Source organism: Euprymna scolopes, chromosome 1 (genome assembly GCF_053919585.1).
Source record: "Euprymna scolopes isolate OS-2025 chromosome 1, ASM5391958v1, whole genome shotgun sequence".
Taxonomy (NCBI): domain Eukaryota; kingdom Metazoa; phylum Mollusca; class Cephalopoda; order Sepiida; family Sepiolidae; genus Euprymna; species Euprymna scolopes.
In genome coordinates, this window is record NC_136482.1 from 95,334,723 (window position 1) to 95,358,628 (window position 23,906).

The 23,906-nt window shown below is 29.6% G+C and overlaps 1 protein-coding gene across 24 annotated transcripts in view; it reads right to left on the minus strand.

The window, feature by feature from the left end:
* Positions 1-23,906, minus strand: part of LOC145252331 (GATOR2 complex protein WDR59-like) — a 220,693-nt gene that overhangs the window by 52,501 nt on the left and 144,286 nt on the right. For 8 of the 24 annotated variants that reach the window (XR_013863758.1, XM_080112645.1, XM_080112224.1 and 5 more), the window contains one exon: positions 8,234-8,329. The exons of 10 other annotated variants lie outside the window; for them this stretch is intronic. Coding sequence is in view for 12 of the 14 variants with exons in the window: in XM_080112645.1 (XP_079968771.1) it covers positions 8,234-8,329 (96 nt within the window). In the remaining 2 variants the exon portion in view is untranslated. Of the gene's footprint in view, positions 1-8,233; positions 8,330-16,642; positions 16,736-23,906 lie in introns of those variants that run through there. 6 more of the 24 variants (XM_080112130.1, XM_080111799.1, XM_080111874.1 and 3 more) reach the window with 2 other exon arrangements.

Here is a 23,906-nt window from a genome sequence, read left to right on the forward strand (position 1 = left end):
AAAATTGAAATAAAAGATTGGGATTTAAAATTTATAAGAAAATTAATATAGGTTATAGATAGAAATGAGTAGAAAAAATATATATTTTTTGAATTTACATAATAAATTTGATTTAAGAACATATAGAGATAGTTACCTTTTAGTTTTTCTTTTTTTGAAATCAGGAACTGTGTTTAAAGTAGTCATTTAGATGTTTGCTATAGCTTTTTATTTTATTGAATGATGTTGTTCCTTCTTATGAAACTGATTTTTTAATATACATATATATATATATATATATATATACATATATATACATATATATATATATTAAACAATCTTGTTGCACAACAAGTAAAATTTGAAATAGTACATTTTAGCGATTAGTCCCACAATGCAATTTGGCATGTGTACACTTCAAACAGGAAATTTATAAAATTTTACTGTTGATGACAAGTTCTCATAAGTGAAAATAAACATTTTTGAAAATTAAACTTAAATATGACTATATTCTGCTATAATCACTGAACAGATGTCTGAATTTTCACTCTCAAGACTAAAACAACAGAATAAAAAATAAATGAATAATAATAAAAAAAAATCATAAAAGAAAAATAAAGACTGAAACTAAAGGAGATTGAATGAAAATAGCCAACATGGTTTCTTTGAAAATTCTAACCAAAATCCTTTGAATTTTTATCTTTGGATTGAAATTCAAAGATATTTGACCCTTTATGTAAATGTACATTATTTTTACAATAATGCAGAAAAAGAAATTACAGTACTTTCTACAATGTAAGACCCCCCCCCAACAAATGCCTACACCTAAGTTTGCGTAAGATTGTTTTGTTTTATTTTATGGCATATCAACCTTTTTCAGGTTATTTAATGACAAATCCAGTAATTTTGGAAAACATTTTTTATGCTTCAAGTTTTTCTATGTCTTCAAATATTTATTTATGATGTTTGGTTTGGTTGTTTTGTGGAGGAAAATTGCTATTTTTGTTTTTGACTTTGAAGAACATAATTGAGTTTTGAAAAGGGAAAGGAAAAAAGTATTAACATCAATTTTCAGTGCATACTAAGTCAAAAAGCTAGTATCTTTAGGCAGCCTTATTTGGTAACACCAGGTTATGTAAGATTTCAGAAGAGAGTTTGGCTAAACTGTTGTATACAAGACACCTAAATATTTTTTTTTTGGACAAACATCTCTTGTTGTTCTCAACTTCTTAGATGGGAAATACAATAAATAAACATTTTTTTGCAGCTTTCATTCTTTTCATGAACAAGATTCTTTTGTCAATTTTCTTTGTAAGTAAACCTGTAATTTTCCAGATTGGGTCAAAGATAATGTTATAGGTATCAACAATACAACAGAAAATTGCCATTGTTTCTTTAATAATGCTGAAACTTTTATTAATCCTGAAAACTTATCCTTATAATGACATTTAAGTGAACATGGTTTGAACAGAAAATATATGTAACTATTGAAATACTCACATCAAAAATTGAACTATTAATAATAAAAATGTCATTTTCTTCATAATTACTTTAAAACTGCACATTTTTTCAATTTACAAAATAAGTATAGTACACCAATTTTGTCAATGACAGCGTTTTTTGTTTTTGTTTTTCAAGTAGAAATTAAAATAAAACTTATTTTAAAATCAGCACTTCATTTAGTCACTGCCAAAAATTTGGATGTGTATGAAACTGTATGAAGATGCCTGTTTAAAAAGTCTTAAATTACTACGAAAAAGTGTGACATTTCATATACTATAATCATCTTTTATTTTTATATAATGTGATATCTATCTTCTTATTTTAAATAAAAATTAGTTTTACAGCTCAAGTCTAGATTTTAAATGTTTTTCTTTTATAGTCTAGTAGCATGCCGCTTGCCGGTCGTAAGATATGCTAAAGTATGACATTTAATTTATGCAGATTTTGTATTAATTGTTATAGAGCCATGCCTCTATTGATTATTGTACTGTACTCAATATATAGTAGTGATTTCAAAAGTTAAATAAAAAATATGACTTGTGTACCATCAGCTAGAATCAAAACTAAAGCATTTAGCTCTTTAGCAGTATTTGCTAACATTCTAGCTAATGGCACACGGATATCAAACTTTACAAATTAACTAAGTTAAATGCATAAATGTATATTTGTGCATGTGTAGAGCATACATTATGTTGAACTACACTTGCTAAGCTCCAATTTTTCAATTTTGACCTTTTAGTAGCTATTTTTTTTGGTGGTGGAGGCTGAAAACTAAATCGATTTTGTTCTACAGATCCAAATGCCCTATATATGTGGGAATTGAAACTCCCAGGTTAATTCGATTGTCGCCCTTTAACTCTGATAACCAGAGAGCGACACAGCCCCGTGACTTCCTCTTTCTCATATTTCTCCCTGTTTCGTGCTGGACTCTCAAGCAGTCAAGATGTAACAGATACCGCTCCGGTGGCATCGGCCACCAACCAGTTTTCCTGACTAACCCGTCAGCCTGTCATCAATTACTCCACCCCAATGAACTCTAACTCTTACTATCTATATCTTTATTATTTCTCATGTAAATTTATGCAAATAAATCTGCATTCCTTCTCATTCCCTATACAGTGAATATGCACACATATATGCATGTTTTTTCTCCAATTATCTTTTCTTTTCTCTAGCTTCCAGCTAACTAGGAAGGGAGTATTGTGGGAGTTGAAACTCCCAGCCTGATTCGATTGTTGCCCTTTACCTCTGATAACTGGAGAGCGACACAGCCACATGACTTTCTCTTTCTCAGATTTCTCCCTCTTTGCGCTGGACCTTCAAGCAGTCAAGATGTAACATATACCGCTGCGGTGGCATCAGCCTCTCATTAATTGCAAGTAACGTTACTCCTCCTCAACAAACTCTTACTATCTATATCTTTATTATTTCTCATGTAAATTTATGTAAATAAATCTGCATTCTTTCGCTGATATATACCGGTATGTTTTCGTCATTCTTATGCAACCTTTTGCCTTTCAATCCTTCTACCATTCGATTCATTTAACTACACAATAGGGATGGGATCGTCTATAACACAAGCTGCCATCTTTTCCCCCACCACATATATCAAGTTTCAAGTCTGTAGAAAAAAAATTGACAGAGTAGTAGAGACCGTTCCACATATAGAAAGAGAGATTTATTCTAAATTCAGGTCCAAATGCTATGCAATTATGCATGTAAAAAATTTGCCCAAATAGAAATGTGCGTAATAGCGAAATGAAAATTATCATCCAACAAGAAAAAAACAAAAAACAGTGAATTAATGAAAGTTCGTTTTTAAAGGAATATGCAAATTAGTAATCCTTTTTGAAGTATATTCCTGACTAAGTATATAAGGAAGTTGTCTTTACTTTTAAAATAGAAAAGTGAGCTGTTAATATCTATGTCAGTGCAACAAATAACTGAACTTGTATGTATAGATTTTTTTCAATTTAAAGAAATTGATTATCACATTTTGCATTCAAAATCTTCATATGTACAGATATTATGTGATTAAAACTGTAGAAGATTTTTTTCAGATAAGAATTAAATAATTTTTATCAGTTAATAAAATAGAAAAGAAAAAAATATTCAAAATTGTAGAAATATTTTCATTAGTAAGTATAAAATCGCGAATTATACTTAAAAAATAATTTTCTTTCTTTTGTTTTAGTTAGATATCGCAGGCAAACAATAAAAAAAAAATATGCACGACATGTATATTATTATAAGATATAGATAGCATACAACAGATAAGACCCTGCAATCAGAATAACCAGAATCTCAGACGATATCAAAAGTATTACAAATTTAAAACACAATAAACATGCATAAAAAAAAGCTAATTGATCAGCAATTTATTATTTTACGATGACCAACAATTTGTATTTACTATTTCCACTGAAAGGAATGCATTCACGTCCATTAAAAAATTCCACAAAGTATAAACACTTAGAGGATGTAATTAAAAAAAACAAAAAAAGATGAAGAACCCACAAATACATACACAAAAGAAATATCAAAACAACATTGATTCTGTTATATTGATCCCCTTTTTTGCAATAGTGTTTTCAAAAATAAAAATTAATTATATGCAACATTTCAATTCTTTTAAAAATTTATTTATTTTTTTCCTTTTCAAGATGTATAATATTTTTGGGAATGGGACGTTTTGGCATCACAATTTCAGCAAAGGGACAATTTGACATCAACCACGCCAGTCAACATTTTTATAAAGATTTTATAACTTTTGTAGTAATTTTTTTCCTTACCAGAACTCGATGTGGAAGGTTGATATGATTGAATTCAGTGTGCCTGCCGTTCAAGAAAGAAATCAGTACCTGCTTGATCGACTGACTTTATAGCGTCGGTTTGTTGTCCCCCCCCCCCACATCCCCAAATTGGATGAGATAATATTTGCATAGAATCGACTCAGTGATTATAAAAACACCCTATAGTCGATCTACAGAGAGTTAATCTGTTAGTCAATCGTTCATCGATGATTTTATTTTTTGTTATGATTACAAGGACGAGTTATAATTGTAAGCAATGAGGCAATGCATTGCAACTCTTAGATAAGTTTACCAAAAAGTTGTGAAGGAATCAACACACAAATAGATGATTTCATTGTTTTTCCGTTTCACGTGGTGTTCGGGTTTTGGTGCTTCGAGTTGCCTAAACCCCCCACCCCATTTCGTCAGCTAAAAATCCAACACTTTTTTAACAAAACTAAGAAAAACAATATGAAAATATATTACTCCAACCATTTTAAAGAAAAATCATCTTTTTACAAAACTCTTTTTAGTTAATTATTTTCTATTTTTTAAGGATTAAAAACTGACAAAATATTTTAAAGTTTTTTTTAAATTAAAGAAAGCAATATGAAAATATAATCATATTGTTGATGACTAAGTGTTGTCCGTTTCTTTTTTTTACTTTAAACAATTTAGTTTGAGTTGAAGTTTTAAAACATTTTGAAAATTACCATATTTAAATTTTATTTTTGAATTTAGACATTTTTCTCTTAAATTTTTATTTCAATTTTACTCAAAGTAAAAAAATACCTTCGTTTACTGAATTAATTTTAAAAATATAAATAAAACTGACTATAATGATGAAGCACTAATTTGAGAAGATAGACAAATGATGTTGATACAGAAATTGAAAGGGTGTAGAGGCAAAGACGAAAACAGTAAGTTTAACAGGGTTTTAAAAGATAAATTTTGTCAAAATGAAAAAAATAATAATTTACCAAAAGATGAAACAAAATGAATGAAAAAATTTGTCCCTTTAAATATGGGAATAGAAGAAAAATGAAATGAAAACCATAAAATGATGTGAATAAATTGAAAGTCTGAAATGTTGATATAAAAAAAAAATCTTAAAAACACTATTTCTTTTATTAAATTGAAACCACAAACCACACATAAACCAATTAAAAACAGAAATTAGATTAGATTTTTATATCATAATAAACATGTTTGAAAACAGCAACTATGATATTAAAAGAAAGCACTAATATATATTTTTAGCTGATTGTATGTGTGTGTGTGTGACTTGTCTTTGATTCCAAATGGATTGAAAAATTGTGTTAAGTAATTTATAAAAAATTTTACAGCAATTTCATCTCCAGTGGCTATACAATCAAATAAGGTTTGAATTTTATAGTAAAAAGGAATCTTTAGAAATTAATTTTTTTTTACATATACACAATTTATAAGATACAAATCAATATTGAAGTATATATGCAGAAAATAGTAAAAAAAAAAAATCATACAATAATGGCTAGAAAATCTTTGTATGTGAAAAACGTTTTTATTTAGTTCATGTACCTCACACCAATGACAGATAAACACACTGCAAGAATCACTTTTTTTTCTTGAGGCTCATTTTTTAATTGAGACATAAATAAAAGTAAATCCTTCTAAAAGAATAGTATATTCATTTTTAAAATCTGTGTTCAGAGCAACTGACCTCAGTTCAACTGTATACCAAATTGTTAGTAGAAAATGTGTCACCACAAATAGAAACTAAAACAGTGAATCTTTTCTTCTTACATACAAAAACTTAATATACTGTATTTATTTTTCTTCTTACTATATATATATATTACAGAAACTAGCAAATTATTTTTATACTAATGTATATATGTATATCATGAAATATTATCTATAAATTTTGCTGGTTCAATTTTTTGTTTTGAAAGTAAAAAAAAACTGTTCAAAATTCTTTCATAGAAGTACATTTGTGCTTTTAACTCATCAAATTACTTGCTTGAAAATATGGCAATATTGGTTAAAAGGTTGAACCAATAAAAGCTATAGATTTTGTTTAAACAAACAAGCTTTAATAAAAGAATATTGGCTAAATATATAATCTTTGTCAGATTAATGGGAGAGAGACAGCAGAGTGTTTGATTATTAAAATAAATAAAAACGTAGTATTTATTTATATATTGTATTACAGAAGATCAAAACATCGATTAGTTTCAAATCCAACAAGGGGGAAGAGCCTCCACTGAGGAGAGGCCATAAAAGGCACTCACATGCTGTTCCTTCTTGTTGGATTTGAAACAGATGATATTTTGATTTTGCTTATTTACATATTGTTGACACTTTTTAAACATGCTTTTCTCAATTTTAGATGCATACTATGAACTGGATTTTAATGAAAACGAGTTCTCATTTAGTAAACAACATAAAACCATTTTTAATGCACAAACAGACTTTTTCTTGCATTGTTCGATGGGTGTGATCTTTATACATTATCGATTATTGACATAGTAAAGCTTCTTCATATTGATGTTATTTTGATCTTCTGTATTACATAAATAAATATATATATTTGGAATTCAGAAAAAAAGAGCTTTGGCTTTCCATCTAGGTTGAAATTATCTCTTGAATTGAGTATTATGAAAATAAACCATCTTTTCATTTGTATTCAAGAGTTTATCTTTATTGGTGTGTTTGAACTAAAACACAATTGAGAGAACGCAGCTTTTGATGCCTAAGCTTAAAAATTGTTGATTGTAATATTTTTCCCCCTTTTTTTTTTCATGTGTGTCCATAAAATTTGATCACTTGACCGTTTAATGTTTTCTATTTAGTTTGCAGATTGTACATTCATATTCAGCTTTAAGAATCAATTGTGCATAGTTTTATTTTTCATGTTCATCAGTCTGGCACTGCCCAGTGCATGCATAACACAACACTGTTGGATAAAATTACTAGCTAATGTATAAAGGTTGCAGCCATGGAAGAACCCAAGAAAAAATTCTGTTTAAGCATCCAAAGTGATTTTATGTTGCTTTCGTTATATATTACTAAATGATGAATTATTTCCATTAAAATCCAGTTCGTATTATGCATCTAAAATTGAAAAAAGCATGTTTAAAAGTGTCAACATTATGTGAATAAATGAAATCACATGACATCAACTCAAATTCAGTGGCCATTTTGTTTTGATTATTTACATATTGTTAACACTTTTTAAACGTTTTTCTCAATTTTAGATGCATACTATGAACTGAATTTTAATGTAAATGATTTCTCATTTAGTAATATATATAAACAACATAAAACCATTTTTAATGCACAAACAGACTTTTTCTTGCATTGTTCAATGGTTGTGATCTTTATACATTATCGACATAGTAAAACTTCTTCATATTATTAGACGAGGCATTAGAATTACTTTAAAGAAATAAAGTAAAAAAAGTAATATTTTAAAATATTATCGGCAAATAAAAATATCAAGAAAAATTCATAAAAGAAAGGGGGAAAAACTATTAACTATGTAAGAAAGTTTCTTCTAAATTGTTTTCCAATTTTAATAAAATTTGGTCTACATTATGTCCTATAATCTCAAAATGACAGGAAATCAATGTCATTTAAGGTGATAGAAACAAGGTTTTATAGACATATATATATATATATAGGAAAAGAAAAAATACACGATACCAGATCATGCCCACAAAAATCCTGAAATATATCACAGACATGCCTTAGTCATTTTTTTGTGATATGCAATGATATCCACAAGGAGATGACAGTTAATATGCATTTTTTTTTTCAGACAATACCATCAATCATCATCATTTACAATAGCTTGAGCACAAAAAGGATATGTGATATGATACATCTACTGGAAGGTTGACAAGACAAGCAACAATTATTTCATGTCTCCAGGATTCCTTTGCAGAAAAGGTTCCAGACACTAAAGGTAGACATACCTGTATGAACTAAAGCAGTGATGTTAAATTGGGAACACGTCTCCTTAAGAACAGTGCAGGGAAATGTTACAGATGGAGTGAGGGAAGGCCACTCACCTGTCAGGGAAAAATAATAATGATGAAAAAGAACAAGTTATATAGGTGATTAATATTATAGCCATTGTGAAAGAAGGGAGAGGAGGATACAGAGTTAGGTAGGAGGAGGAAACAAAAAACGCATAAAGGAACTAAATATATAACAAACACAAATGATGACACCAATAGGAAAGAAGACAAGTAACCAAGGCAGATGAAAGATTGGTAACCACATTAAAAGCATATTATCATGCACATGCCATATTTTTTAGAAGACCATTTTGCAGAGATACGATAGGTGGGAATATTTCAGTGGGAGAGAAAAATGGAAAAACACATTAAAAATAATTGAAGAATAAGAACATTTTTTTTTAAAGAAAAATGTACTAAGTATATTGGATTTTACTTTATAGAAAAGAATAACAATAAAAAATAAAAGACAAAAAAGAAAGAAAAGACAAAAAAATTTCAACTTCAAAACAAATTTTAAACTAAAAAATTGTAAAAATTCGAAACCATTATCTGAGAGTCTAATTTGAATCTTAAAATGAAAAAATGTGTTGAAAATTTCACTTCCCAGCCAATGTCTATGGCACAAAGAATATACTGGAATAATAAAATAGTTTATATAAGTTTGTGCAGTGGTAATTCTTTCCTTACACTCATATGCAACTGTGAACAATAATAATTTACTTTAAAACTGTGGAATGTACACAAATCATAATAAAAAAAAAAAAAAGTAGCTTTTTTGTTTAATAAAAAAAGGAGAGTTATTACTTCTAATCAAATCTGATATATCATGACAGAAGTCGTCTCAAATACAGGAACTGAGATTGCTGTGCGTAAGAGAATTGTTTTTATTTTGGTGCAATCCTCTACATAAGTTTCAATAAAAATATTGAGAAAAATTCATAAAAAGTGGGAAAATATTAACTATATATATATGGGTCTATTTTCTGCCCACCTGGATTTGTAACACCGAATGACACTGGACTCCCTCCGATAATGGACCACCCAGGTTGTATCAACTTCTCTTTTCATACAATTTTCTCCATATAATCATCCACAACCACTCAAAAACTATTTTCAATAATTGTGCTGAAAAGCAAAATAGCGTCCACTCGCAGCTGAACATTTTGCTAACTGCATTTCATTTCCTCTGATGATATGAACCATTGTTGAAAATCCATGGATTAAGGAAATTAATATAACCCCTTCTATATATTCCTTTGTCAAGCAATAAATTCTTAAATCGAATATATGCCTCTATATGTTGTTATTTCAGAATTTAAAATTAAACCACTATATATATATATATATATATATATATATATATATATATATATTGCTCTATTCTTAAATATTGAGCTCTTCCTTTTTGGCTAGGATCTCCTTGAAAATATTACTTCAAGTAATATCTATCAGGATTTTCATCTGAATTCTATCAGTGTCTTATCTCGCTTATATATATACAATTATTATTTATTCGAGGGTAAACAGTTACATTTAGTCGCTACAAACAGCCATCTGTTTCAGTCAATGAGACTTCGTCAGGCGACCCTGAACCATTCGACACCATAGAAAAAAAAACCTTGCTCTTGTTATCGAGCACTATTTAACAACCTCGTTGTATTCATTAGTCCTTACTTTTGAACATATCAAACCTATATATATATATATATATATATATAATTATGTTATTAACGAGTAAATCTTTAACAAAGCAAAACTAATTTTTCTATAATTGTATTTTGTATAATTCTGGCCCTTCTCTTCTGCTGAGAAATGAAATACCATAGCCTAGAAAGGTTTTTTTATCAGAATTTTTCTCATAACTTTTCCTTATCTTTCTGATAATATAATAAAGTTATATATAACTTTTATTCCTTGTCTTTCGTTTAGTGTATATATATATATATATATATATATATATATATATATATATATATATATATACACACACACACGCACACAAGTTTTATGCAAATTGTTTCCTAATTTTAGAAAAATTATATATTCTTTGTTTTATGCAATGTCAAAATGACAGGAACGACCACAGTCACACAGGGTTTAGATAACTGAATAAGAATTGATTAAAAATTAAATGAAGAGTGTTTAAACAATTTTTTGATTTCAAATTTAAAAAAAAAGAAACAAACTTTTCATTCAAATTCCCTTCCAGCCATTATAATTTTTTTTTAATGGGTCACCTCTTATTAAGGCCAATAGCTACGCAAGGATAGGAATTAAGACAGATGGATTATTAATTGAATGATGAATAAAGTATTTCCCTATAGAACTGTCAGTGAGACATGTTGCAATACCATTCCATTTCATAAAATTTATTGTTCAAACAGGTTGTGATGCCGAAGAATGAAAGTAACAACAAAAAAAAAAAAAAATGTGCCAATGATTCCAGAAATTTCTACTATATGCAAGAGATGAATATTTTTGTTCTTAATGTTTCAGCAAGAATTCTGTTAAACAGTATTTTTTATTTAACAGTTTCCTTCTTAATAATTTACTAAGTAAACAAACTCGACACAATGTTGATAAGCTGTATTTTCGCTGCAACTGTTTGTGTTTGTTTTATAAATACTTCTATGGATATGGAATGTGCTCCAATACACTTACTGCAAGTGTAACCCCCCCCCTCAACATACATACATCCGACCCACACAGCAAACAGCAAAATCTCACCCCTTCACTGGAGAGGTCCCTAGATGCCAGAAGATTTTCAACTCTAATACTTTCTTTCATCAAATCATTTGCCTTTAGAATTAACTTCCTATTTCTCCAACTATATTAATGTGCTGAAATTCAAACAACGTGAATACTCCTTAAGCTTTCTCTTAGTCCACCAAGCCAGCAAGACAGCTGATGAAACTTTCTGATGCTTCTATGTTGGTTTTAGGAAAAGTCATTTTATTAATTAATATTTGCCTCCCCATTTTTCTTATCAATTCTTTTTAGTTAACTATTATTTAATGTTTGTTTGTACATCTGAAATGATATTGATGTTGGACATTTTCCCATTTTGATTAGTAGTTATTGCCATTGTTTATTGTAAAAAAAAAAAAAGGGGGGGGGGCTGATTTGATTATTTGTAATAAAAAAAATTCCAATAATTATGTGAAATTTCTCACCCAGATTTTCATCAGGTTCTCTTAAATCTGGCCCATATCAGAGTAGCTCTTTACATTTCAATGACAGTAAAGGTTAAAAAAAAAAAATGGAGAAAAATAAAACTCAAATAAAAAAATTTAAGTCTTAATCTTTTGGCTCTAACTGATGAGGCGATTGTTTTATCTCAAATAAACTTTAAGGAAAATATCTGCCATTGAATGCAGTAATAAGATAACACAAATGATCTAAAAAGATGCTAGAAAACATACTACTCTAATAGGTTCTCATACTGCTTGTCTTTGGAACCCCCTCCCCCCCGGCTCCGTCTTCCAGAATGCCCCAACATGCAGAAATTAAAATGTAATGTGAACAAACATCTTAACTCCCCATTTGGGATGCTCCCTATAAATCTGAACTCTAATTGCAGTAGCCCCTTACATCTCAGTGACAATGTGCCTTGTTTTTTTTTTGGGGGGGGGGGAAGTAAAATTAAAAAGACTTCAAACTCAACCAAGAGTTATTTTGTCAACAATTTGTCTCTAGCATACTTCCAAATCGATTACCATAGCTGGAAAAATGATTAAGATGTATATTTTACAGATAATTAAAATGGTATTTTCTTATCCGAGGGCGTCACATATTGTGAAACAATGTCTTTGAACATCAAAATGCTACAATCTCTAGATATATATTTATATATAATAAAAAAAAAAGGTACTAGTGTATTTAATCTCTAACTAAATTTCTGGAAAATATTAGATCACATGATATTATTTTAGCCGGTGTAAACAGAAAAATGAACCCTCGTCTAAAATTACATATCACTTTTTCTATAAGCTTTTTCTTATTAAAAAAAAAAAAAAGCATAGCTTCTTGTAAAAGTGTGCAGTATTTGATAAATCTTAAAAAAAAAAAACATTTTTTGTTTTAATTGGTTATTTTTACAAATTCTGATTTTATCGATCTGAAAAATCTGTGCTTTTTCATCCATGTGCTCTTTGAAGAACCTCTCCACACACTGATCTGATTTTTTTTTTAAATTTCAAGACAAAACAATATATATATATATATATATATATATTTTAAATTGTTTCCTTTTATCTTTTGTAATTTTTTGATTTTACTGATCTGAAAAGTTCAGCAAAAATAAAATATTGATACTTTTGGAATATTGGCTCAAAATAAACCCTACCAAAGTGGGCTTAATTTTATTCGTATTGTGTAAAACCGCAGTTATATTTAAGTAAATATACATTTCTTTTTAAATTGTTCATTGGAAAATGATTATTTCAATATACACAGTGTTTTTATTTTTTAGAGGCGGCAAACTTTAAATCGACAACTCTATTTCCTTTAATGCAGATTTGGCAACTATCGGTTATTTTGAGTTCAGCTTGGTCCAGCAATTCATCATGAAGAGACCGACACCCAAGCAGCATTTACAAATTTGTGCAACTTTATTTTTAAAAACATGGTTCAGTTTGAGCAAGAAGTGCATTGCGTGAGTTTTATGGCGCTCATTATTGACCATCAGAACGATTACTTATTGAAACTGTTAATTGTGTTTGCTCTAAATAATAATACCCATCCTGTAAGACCTTGTTCAGTGTGCACACAAGCGGTTGCTGCTGGACAGCATAGTGCTGCTGTTGCAAATGTGTCAGTTCGTCGACATGCTCAGTAATTAAAGTTGTGCCCTTCAACTTTATGGAAAATTTTGCATAAATATTTTGGTTTGTGCACTTACAATATTTACCAGGAGTTGAAGTCAAACGATCGTCAGCATGCTCAACAATTTAAGTTATGCTCTTGGATTTTATGCAATGTTTGCGTAAAGATCTTGGGTTGCGTGTTTACAAGATTCAACTTGTGCAGGAGTTGAAGCCAAATCACCATCTTTCATGCCATACATTTGGTGAATGGGTCGAAGGAAACATTGCCATTTGCTTCACAATTTCCTTTCAAAATTTTCTTTAGTGATGAAGCACACTTTTGGTTAAATAGTTATGCCAATAAACAGAATTGCTGAGTTTAGAATGATGATAATCCCCAAGTTATGGTTGACAAACCACTAAATCCACATAGAGTCACTTTTTGGTGCATTTTATGAGCTGGTGTAACCATTGGTTCATATGTCTTCAAAGGTGATGATGGTCAGAACAGTCAATGGTGAGCAATACAGAAAAATGATTATCAACAATACTATTACTACGATACTATCCCAGTGATTACTGTACACACAATAACCCTTATCCCTGAGTGGCTCCTGGGCCTTGATAAGTGGTGACCCTCATGTAAAAAAAAAAATTAAAAAAAAACTTCTTTGTGCCTCAAATGGGAGGTATTAATGTGGCAGACGTGGTTTCAGCAGGACGGAGCCATATGCCACACAACATGCGATATGATCAATTTATTGAGAGAAACATTTGATGAATAATTTCACGAAATAGACCTGTCAACTGGCCACCTCATTTGATTATTTTGTCTGTGGATATGTAAAGTCCCATGTTTACGCTAATAAACCAGACACAATAGGCCACTTGGAAGACAACATTTGATGTATTATTACTGAAATATAGTCTAATTTTAATGTGCAGAGTTTGCGAAAATTAAACCTCTAGATTACGCTATATACATGTTAACCATGGAGTCCATATAGCTGAAACTGTATTTAAATCATAAATGTCAAAAATTAATCTTTGGAAAAAATCACATATTTGTAAAATAAAATATTTTTTGTGATTTATTTTAATTTTAAAAAGTACTCTTTAAAATCTAAATTAAATAAAGTCAAATTTGGAGATATTTTTTAAATTGTTCACTGAAAAAGTTTTTGTTTTGTTTCAGTAATTTATTGATGATACTTCTTGATTGTATTTTCTTTGGCAAAGAATTTTTATTTAAATTATTTTCAGTTTGGACTGTAATTTCAGAGGAGAATTCATTTTTTGCTTCTTTTATACCAGCTAAAATAATATAAGGCAATCTAATATTTTTCAGATTAGGAATATAGTACCAATATAATATACCAGCATAAAAAAAAACAACTAAAATCAGAATTCTTTAATGCATAATTTTTAATATCACTAAAAATGCTCCATTCAATTATGCTATTTAGCTTTTAAATCTGGACATACAGTTTAAAAACATAAAAACACTATCCACTGCATTATAATGGAACTCAATACATTTTAAAACATTTGACACTGACGATGTTATTGTTGAGGAAGTTGAGCAAATCAAATATCTTAGCTCAACCTTTACAGCTATGGGACATGGTTAGAAAGATATTGCAATCAATATCGATCATGCTCACACAACCTTCTGCCGTCTCCAAAGTAGATTGTGAGCTTGAAAAGAAATAAAACTCAACAAAATTGAAGATATTACCAAGTGCTGATATGCACAATACTATTGTAAGGTTGTGAGACCTGGTCCCTGAGCAGAGAAGATCTTCATGCATTCAAAATTTTTGATATGTACTACTTTTGGTGCATCCTAAGCATGTGTCTATCTGCCCAAGTCTTAAACTGTACCATCCATACAAGACGCAACACCACCAGCATTATAAAAACTCTTTCTCAAAAGACTTTGCTGATTTGGTTATATTCTTCAACGCTCTCGGGAATATTCATCCACAGGTTTGTAGCTCCAATTGCACATGTTGGCTGGAAGAAGCACAGAGGTGGCTAATTGGAGAGGAAAAGTGAGGACGGACACATTTTTGGTGTTTGACACTGGAACCAGGAATAGCTAAAGAATATCCAAGACTCAGTTGCCAATTGGCAGGGGTGGACCATCTTGACATGTGATGGAGTGAACTCATTTGAAAACAGCTCAAACTATCCCAGGCGAATGACATTACAATTAATTATCTGACACTGAGTGAAAAGACTTTATATATTAATCTCTAGTCGTTTCAACTTAGGTTATATAATATCCAAGTTGTCCTTTTTTTTTTCTTAACATTCTAAAATTATCCTTTTATAATGTTCATTAAGCACACATGCACACAGTGATATACCTTTCTTTTATTTACATGCACATAGCTAGTGTCAGAATAATGTTTCAATCTTATGTAAAATATGATTCATAAATTCACACAAATAAACAATGTACAAATGAGAACATAAAGATATCAAACTATCACTACAGCAACCACTGAACATTTTACATACATTTCCTTTCATGGAGTGCAAAGAGTAGAAGCAGTGTCTCCTTTTTATCCAAATAGAGCAGGAGTAGGAAAAGCTGGCTTTTTTTTTTTTTTTTTTACAAACACCGCAGCAAAACTGATCTTAAATCACTTAGAATCAAGTAATAAAAGCTCTACACATTTGTTTGCAGTAAAATTATCAGATTGTCTTCACACAATCCAAGTTCTGCTCTCACAAAGTCTCATAACACTAAAATTTATGAATTGTGGCCTGAACAATTTTATTTTAACATAAGATCTTAATTATTGAGTATAGATGAGCTCTTCAAACCTCAAAATAAAATAAGATAATGCAAAGATTTGCAAGTAATATTTGGTGAATATGTTCAGTGGTCGCAATACCAATGATGCTACTAGTTTTAATGTATTTAGTGGATGTTTTGTTTATATTTCTAGTAGAAAGATTTGTTTGGGCATTTTGTAAGGGAAAACAAGACCAATTTTATTTTATTACTTTGAAAATTTCTTTTTTAAAACAATATTAGTAACATTAATTACCTGTTAAAAATGGGCAAAAATAGTACTTTGACTTAGAATGAGTGCTTTATGCCAAATTGATGACTGAATGTAGTTAAATTTGTGCTCATTTTTGCATTAAATACTAATCTCTATTAATCCTTAACTGTAAATCAAACGGATACCATAATACTTAGCTTGCTGCACCTTATAACAAAGGTCCATACAAAATGGCCCAGTGGTTTCTGAGAAAAAGTGAATAAAGTGTAGAGTTATTTAATAAATGAAGGAAATGTTTAATTTTCAAGTTAAAATAAAAAATATTAGGGTTGAAAGGTTGAGTCATCATGTAAGTGTTCAGCAGAAGAGAAATAGTTTTGCAAGAATCTGGAAGAGGTGCCAGTTGAATAATGGTCAAGAAATCATCAGTTTATCAAAGAGAATTATGGATTATTTATGAGGATAGATGTGTAAACTGATTTAAGAATTTAGGATCTGGGTAAAGGCCTGCAGATGAAGAGATGAAGATTACTTACCACGTAAGATGGTATAGGGAAATATATCAGGATATTGTTTACGCGAGTCCGATTCGGACTTCGATCTAAGAGCTGGGGCACGCGCTGCAGATGCTGGTGAGATAGCAGAATGCGCACAAGAAAAATAACACAAAATAAACACAGACAAAAAACACACGGTTAAAGAAGAGAAAAATCAGCAGTCTAACTTGAATGAACATACAATTATCTTAAAAAATTTTAAATAGTTTTTTTTCTAGTTGGTCAATTTAAGTTACTTTTATTTTCCATGATCTAATTTCATATTCAAACTAACAAAGCATAAAATGGCATGAAATAATTTGTATATGCAATTTGATGCTAGATTCTTTTTGTTAATTGACCACACAAAATTGTTTCGAATTGGAAATCATTAAGTCAAACTTATTCATGTATTAGTTTACAAGCTCAAGGAAAAAATTAATTTTATAATTTATGAGGAGTGTTCCAAAATAAATGTCTCTTATTTTTTTAAAATTCTGCATGAGGGGATAGCAAATTGCATTGTTATGATGACTGAACTTATGCATTAATAACCTAAAAATTTCATCTCTCTGTTGCAACTATTGACAGTGTGAGACTCTAAAAAAAAAAAGCAACCCTTGTCATGGGCGTGCGTCAGAAGCAGAGATACATCATTGAATTCCTGGCAAAAGTGCATCGAGACTTTACCAAATCTGTTCTGGCTTTGAAAAATGTCAAAATCAGAACATGACTTCTAAATGTTAAATGAACATTTCAATGTCTTCTTATTTTAAAATGCCAATTTCAGGATTTAAAATATCTGTTTCAAAACTTTAAGATGGAGTATTACGATGTGACCAATACATGAATGTATGGTATGTTTCACAAAAAAATAAAAAAAATAAAAATAATTTGCAAAACCGAGTTCAAGTGCTAGTCATTCTAAAAAACAATTAAAAACTGGTTTAATAAGATTTAGAGCAGTGATCCTTCATCAGCTTTCTTTAATTGAATTGATAAATCGTTTGAATGCTAAATTTTCAGATTATTGCAAAAAAAAAAAAATGTATTCTTTAAACGTTTCAAGCATGGTGGAGGGAGTCATTCCATTATTCAAGCTTATAGTGAAGTGACCTCCTAGTGGAACTGGCTGTAACGTATAATAAGAGTTAAAAGTTGAAAACTCATTGTGCACGCTTTTTTAATCAGTCTTAAGATATATTTAGAATCACCATTCCACAAATGATGTTCCAGTGCATTATACATGAGGTTCACCAAGAGTAGTTATTAACAGTAAGCAAACAACCTTGTTTACACATTAAACCTGAAACATTGAGATCATTGTCACTTTCTCACGCATGCATTGTTATCAAGTAGAGTTTGCTATTTATACTGAAAATTATTTTCTTTTAAAATAGTTGAAATTGCAAGATTCTTTATTTTCACTTAAGTTTATAGTGACAAGACCGACATGAACTCTGGGCCCTATTATCCTATAGGTTACTATAGGCTGCAATTTAGGGCCTTCTCAAACTTATATTAAATAGTTTTATAAATTGTAATAATAGCAATGACAACTCAGTCATTTTCATGTCATTATTGTTGAAAAAATATGGTACTATGGTTTGCGTTATATAACAAGACTAATAAGGATACCCTGTGTTACTCGGGGTCATATAAAATTAAATAGAAGCAAAATTATAAGAAAATGGTATTTCATAAAGAATATTTTTTTTTATTGATAATCAAAAGATAGCTTTTCTCAAAAATTTGCAATTACTTTACTTCATGCTATGAAAACATTGCTAAAAAACATATCACAAGTAAAAAAAAAAAAAAAATCAGAATTAGAAGGTAGCTCTGGGTCCTTTAAGCCTATGTATCAAAAAAGATTATACATAAACTTGTTTGTGCATGAAGTTAATGAATGACTAACATTTATCTAAGTTTGTTCCATAAAAATCGAAGGTCAGTTTGTTATGGTCTAAATGGTATGAAATGAATTAAGTAGACGATTATTGAAATCATAATTTTTTGTGTAAAAGTTTTAGCATTAATTATTTATATTAACAGGTAATTAATGCTTAAATACATCAGGAGTTGTAGTTTGTACATGTTTTCCAAATTACAATAACTTAAGAATTGTTTCTGACTGCTGAACTAGTTACATGATCTCATTGTAGATCCTTTTATGAATAAAAATAAAATATTAATAGAATTAAAAAAAAAAACTCTACAAACAATTTTAATTATTTTATTTTTAATAATAATTTAGAAATTATTGCATGAAAGAACACATTTTAATTAGTAATTTATATTTTCAATTAACAAAAAAAAAATTGCAAATGATAAAAGCGAAAAGCAGTTAGCAAAGGTAAAGAAATTATCGTTTGAAAGTAAAAGAGATATTAAACACTGATGTCTATTCTTACCCTTGTTGTTATAGCCAATACATGGTACTGATCCAGAATCTTACCCAAGATCACTTCAACATCTGGCAGTTTACAGTAAGCTGCCAGAAAAGCAGTTGGAAAATGACAATGTGATTAGCCAATCACCAATTAGCAGACGATGTTTTCATTAATAAAAAAAAAACTTTGTTTTATACTTTTATTGAAAAAAAAAAAATGTTTTCAATCATAGTTGTTTCTATAAAATAATTGTTTATAAAAGCAAAACAAACACTTATCAAAACTTTTCTCATAAAAATATGTTAGATATTTTCTGTGAATAGAAAAAAAGGCATTTGATTTTCCTTCATAGTTGTTTCCATGTTTTCATCTTACGAAAGAAAAAAAAATTTATTTCTTTGAAATATTTGTTGCAAAAAATAAAAATAAATAAATTTTAATATGCTTTTCTTAAAAAAAAACAAACAAACAAAAAAAAAACATTTCTTTTATATACCTAAAATTATGGTAAGTCATAAATTCTTCTGTTAAAGTTTTGTTTTCAGCATTCTGAATTTATCATCCAGCTGCGCAGGGACATACAGAGGGAGGGATGCTAGGGGTGCCCAAGCACCTGCCTCTTTTGCTCCTGTTTTAAAAGTGCTCTTTTCAGAGGAATGTATTATAGTCCTGTGCCCACTGAAACACTGTTTTTTTTTTTTTTTCATTTGAGCACCTGCCCTGAAAAAATTCTCTGCATGTCACTGCGGCTGTGTTTGTGTCAGCTTTTTCCAGCAACTTTTGTGGCTGCTTACCATAAACTGCTAAAAAAATGCCGAGGTGACCTCAGGTCAACTTCTAGATCAGTACCCAATGCATTTCAGATTTTATACTTTCCAACCATATTCTTTGAACTACATCAGCATATAATATGAAATTTGGACCAAAGTAAAAGGGGTTAGTTTTACTTTTCTTTTTTTTTTGTCCAAGCCTGCTAGACGTAAGGTTGAAAGTATGAATCACCTACTATATTGTAATTGAATGGATTAAGATAGACATAAAATAATAAATGAGAGTTTCAGATATCTTTGCCAACTGGATGGCAATGTAAGTCTATCGGGTAAATAAGTTTCCCTAAAATATGAAGAAGTATATTGTTACTTAAATACAAAGTTAATTATACTTTCAACCATACATTAAATTTAAAGTATTTCTGGTGCTTGTGCATATCTAAAAAAAATAAATAAGGATTTTAAGTTAAAACATTAATTACAAGTCATGTTGAAATTGGTAAAAATTCAAAATAATAATAGAGTAGAAAAATAATTAGAAGAAAAAATAAAATTTATTGAATAATGCAGTTTTAATGGTTTAGTTTTATATGGTCAATTCCGTATGGCAAACTGACTTATCTCCCTTGTTTTTACTTTTGCTATTTCAAATTAGAAAATTGTAGATCAATAATTTTTTTTTTTTTGTTGTAAAAAATAGTTCTAGCAAATTTTCTACTTGATCATTTTTCATAATATTTGGAGTTTTTACTAATATTTACATGACACCTAATTACGTAATCGTGTTTTTACTTAAAATGCATTATTTTATTTTTCACATATTCAATTGTAATGCACAAACACAGTAAATCTTTAAAGTCATTAAAAGAAAAGAAAATGACGAATAAAAAGAATTTTATAATTACCTTGCTGTTCAATGCGTTTTGATACAAAAGGTTAGTTCCATTTTAGATTAATTGTTATCATCAAGCTGGCTTGTTCATGTGTTATTTGAATGTATTGTTTGGTTAGGGCAAAAGTAGTTTACTAGTTTTTACTCGGTATTGTGGATACAAAGGAAAAAGTGGAAATTTTATCAATAGATATGAAGACATATCAGGTATCAGTTGTAATGACCATCAGGAGAAGGTTAATACAAAATGCTGTCATCAAAGATACCAAAAACATAATTAGCTGTGATAATTTGCTGCCAAGTTGGGTTACCAAAATTATTTAATCAAATTTTTCGGCAAAACATTTTCACCAGTTTGTCACTATATTTTGATTTGATATATTTCAGTTTTATTTATGTATTTTTTAAATGGAAATTGCTCCATGAAACCACTTGATGTAAGGTGTTAAAAAAAAAAATAGTACTTCAAAACTTATTGTTATAAGTGTTAAATGGATAGATTCCAACCCAGAAAACAGCATTTTTTTCTCCCTTTGTTAAATGCATTGCTCATGAAATGCAAAGACTAAAGGACAAAATAAGGTAAGAGTTACACGATGTTTATTTTGTGGCATATCAATATGTCAGCGAGTCATTTAATGCAAACTAAAAATAAGAATAAAATAAAAATTATTTGTAATTATTCTGTTTGGTAGAAAGTAGTGACGGGCAATTCCAATATTCTTCTTGATTCCAATAAAATTACCGACTCTGTTCTAAATTATCAATTTCAATATGATTACTGTTTCAGATTCTCTTAAAACCTCTAAATATTTAGCTAGAGGGTTGTTGTTTTAATCTTTATGTTTCGGATTACCTTAAAAAGTCATGTAATATATGCATACATTTTTGCAAACATAAAAATACACCTGCGACGGAGATTAGAGTAGTTTTTGAAATTGTTTCTCGTGAGTTTGGTTGCTCCTATAATTTGTGGAATGATGGAGATCTTAAGATTTCAGTTGCTTTTCATAAAACCTTGGTATTTCATTATCTTTTCCTCTCAAAAGTCTGGAAACTTATTGAAGGCACCTCATATATAGATGTATAATTTTATTGGTAGTTTAAAAATCAGTAAATATTTATTATTAAAATCGTCAATGGAAAATTAAGTTTAACATTTTTTTTAAATTATAAGAATCGATTTAGGCTAAAATTTCTGATTCCAATATCCCAAAAAGTTCTGATTTTCAATTTCCCAATTCAGATCAGTCATCCCAACACTAGTAGAATGGTTGCTTTTGTTTTATGGCCTATCAACCCTTTTCAGGTTATTTAATGCTGAATGCAGTCATTCTGGAAAAAAGTTTTTATTCTTCGAGTTCTTTATATCTTCAAATATTCATTCATAGTGTTTAGTTTGGTTGTTTCGTTTTATGGTAAATCAAACCTTTTTGGGTCGTCATTTTAGTAAAAATTTTAATGCCTCAAATTCTTTATATCTTCAGATATTTAATCATGATGTTTGATTTGGTTGTTTTGTAGAGGAAATTTGCATTTGTTTTAGCCTTTGCCGAACATGGTTGCATTTCGCAAAGAGAAAAGAAAAAAACAATAGCATGTTTGATGCATTTTAGATCAGGAAGCTGGTATCTTCGGACAGCCTAATCTAAGACCATTAACTGGAAATAGTTTTTAATGGGACTTAAAAACACCTTATACTTAAAAAGTAGAGATAAAATGCTGAGTGAATGGCTACAGACGATTTGCTAGTTATACATATATATTATAAATGAAGGGTTTCCAAAGTTCCAAAAAGCAAATTTGATGATGCCCAACTGAGCATGAGAAATTGGAAGCATTAGCTTGTAAAGTGATTTCAAATGATCTGAAATAGCACCAGAATTTGACGAAAAACTCTTAAGATGTTTGAGGAAAGTTTTTTTGGTTTGTTTTCTGTTAAAATATTAAAAAAAAACAACAAAAAAAACGGGTTTCATATGATTCATCTAAGCAAAGTATGGGAAAAATCATCATTTCACTTCTGATCAGACAAAAGATGAAAGGAAAACTAAAACAGATTCACTATATTATTTGGATTATTCAGACTACTGTTCTCATCTTGATTGTTATTCTCATAACATTTCAGCCGATGTAACCTCCCACCTTCTTCAGGTATATTTTGTTGAACTTGGGAATCTGTCCAGAATTTCGAATGGAACCCTTTATTTAATCAATGAGAGTAGTACACTCTTGTTCTATCAACCATGACCGGGTAGAAGTCTTAAGTAATTTGCAATTGTATCCTCAGTATCGCTTGCACTGAGGATTGAAACATCAACCTCCGGAAGACTATCACTTAGAACTAAATTTTACCTAGTACTTTATGCATTACGCCTGGTCATGGCTGATAAAACAAGAGCATGCTACCTGTGGATTAAATAAAAGGTTCCGTTCAAAATTTCATCCAGATTCCCAAGTCCCACAAGATACACTTGAAGAAGGTCGGAGGTTACATCAGCCAAACATTTCTGAGAATAACACCAGAGATAAGAACAGTAGTTTGAATAATACAAATTATCAATTATTAAGACACATAAGATTAAAGTGTTGAAAAGCATATTGGTAGATAAGCAGAGTCTAACCTTGTTGAAAAAAGGTTGTAAACTGTATTTTGTGATAAAAGTGATCACATTTGAATTTGATCACTGAATTTGAATTTTATAAATATTGAAAGGGGGGGGGAAATATTAAAAGAAAAAAAAAAAGAAGCCATACACAAGACATAAAAACTAGAATTGATATGACAACACTCATGCTCCCATTCACATTGATCCAAGCAAGAACCCTAAAAGAACTGAAAGTTTTCCATATTTGACTAAGATTAATTATTGCTTCAAAAGACTTAAGCTTCAGACAACTGTTGAAATTTAACTCGACATTGTCAGTTTTTATTAAGAAGAGGCTTGTTAAAAAAATTTGTTAAATAAGAATGTTTAAAATTTATAGATTGGCTGCAAGTGAAAGGCTTTGTGGGCACAGAAAATGAAAAAGATTTATAATAATTGTCCTAATTGTACAAATATGTGATTAGCGGTGTGTTGCAACCTTTATCAATATGAATGTGTACAATAACAAGTGTTGCTTTTAGTGCAGATTACTATGCGTGAGTGAGTGAGTGTGTGTGTGGGGGGGTGTAGTCAAAAGGGAAAACATAGCTTGAGCATCAG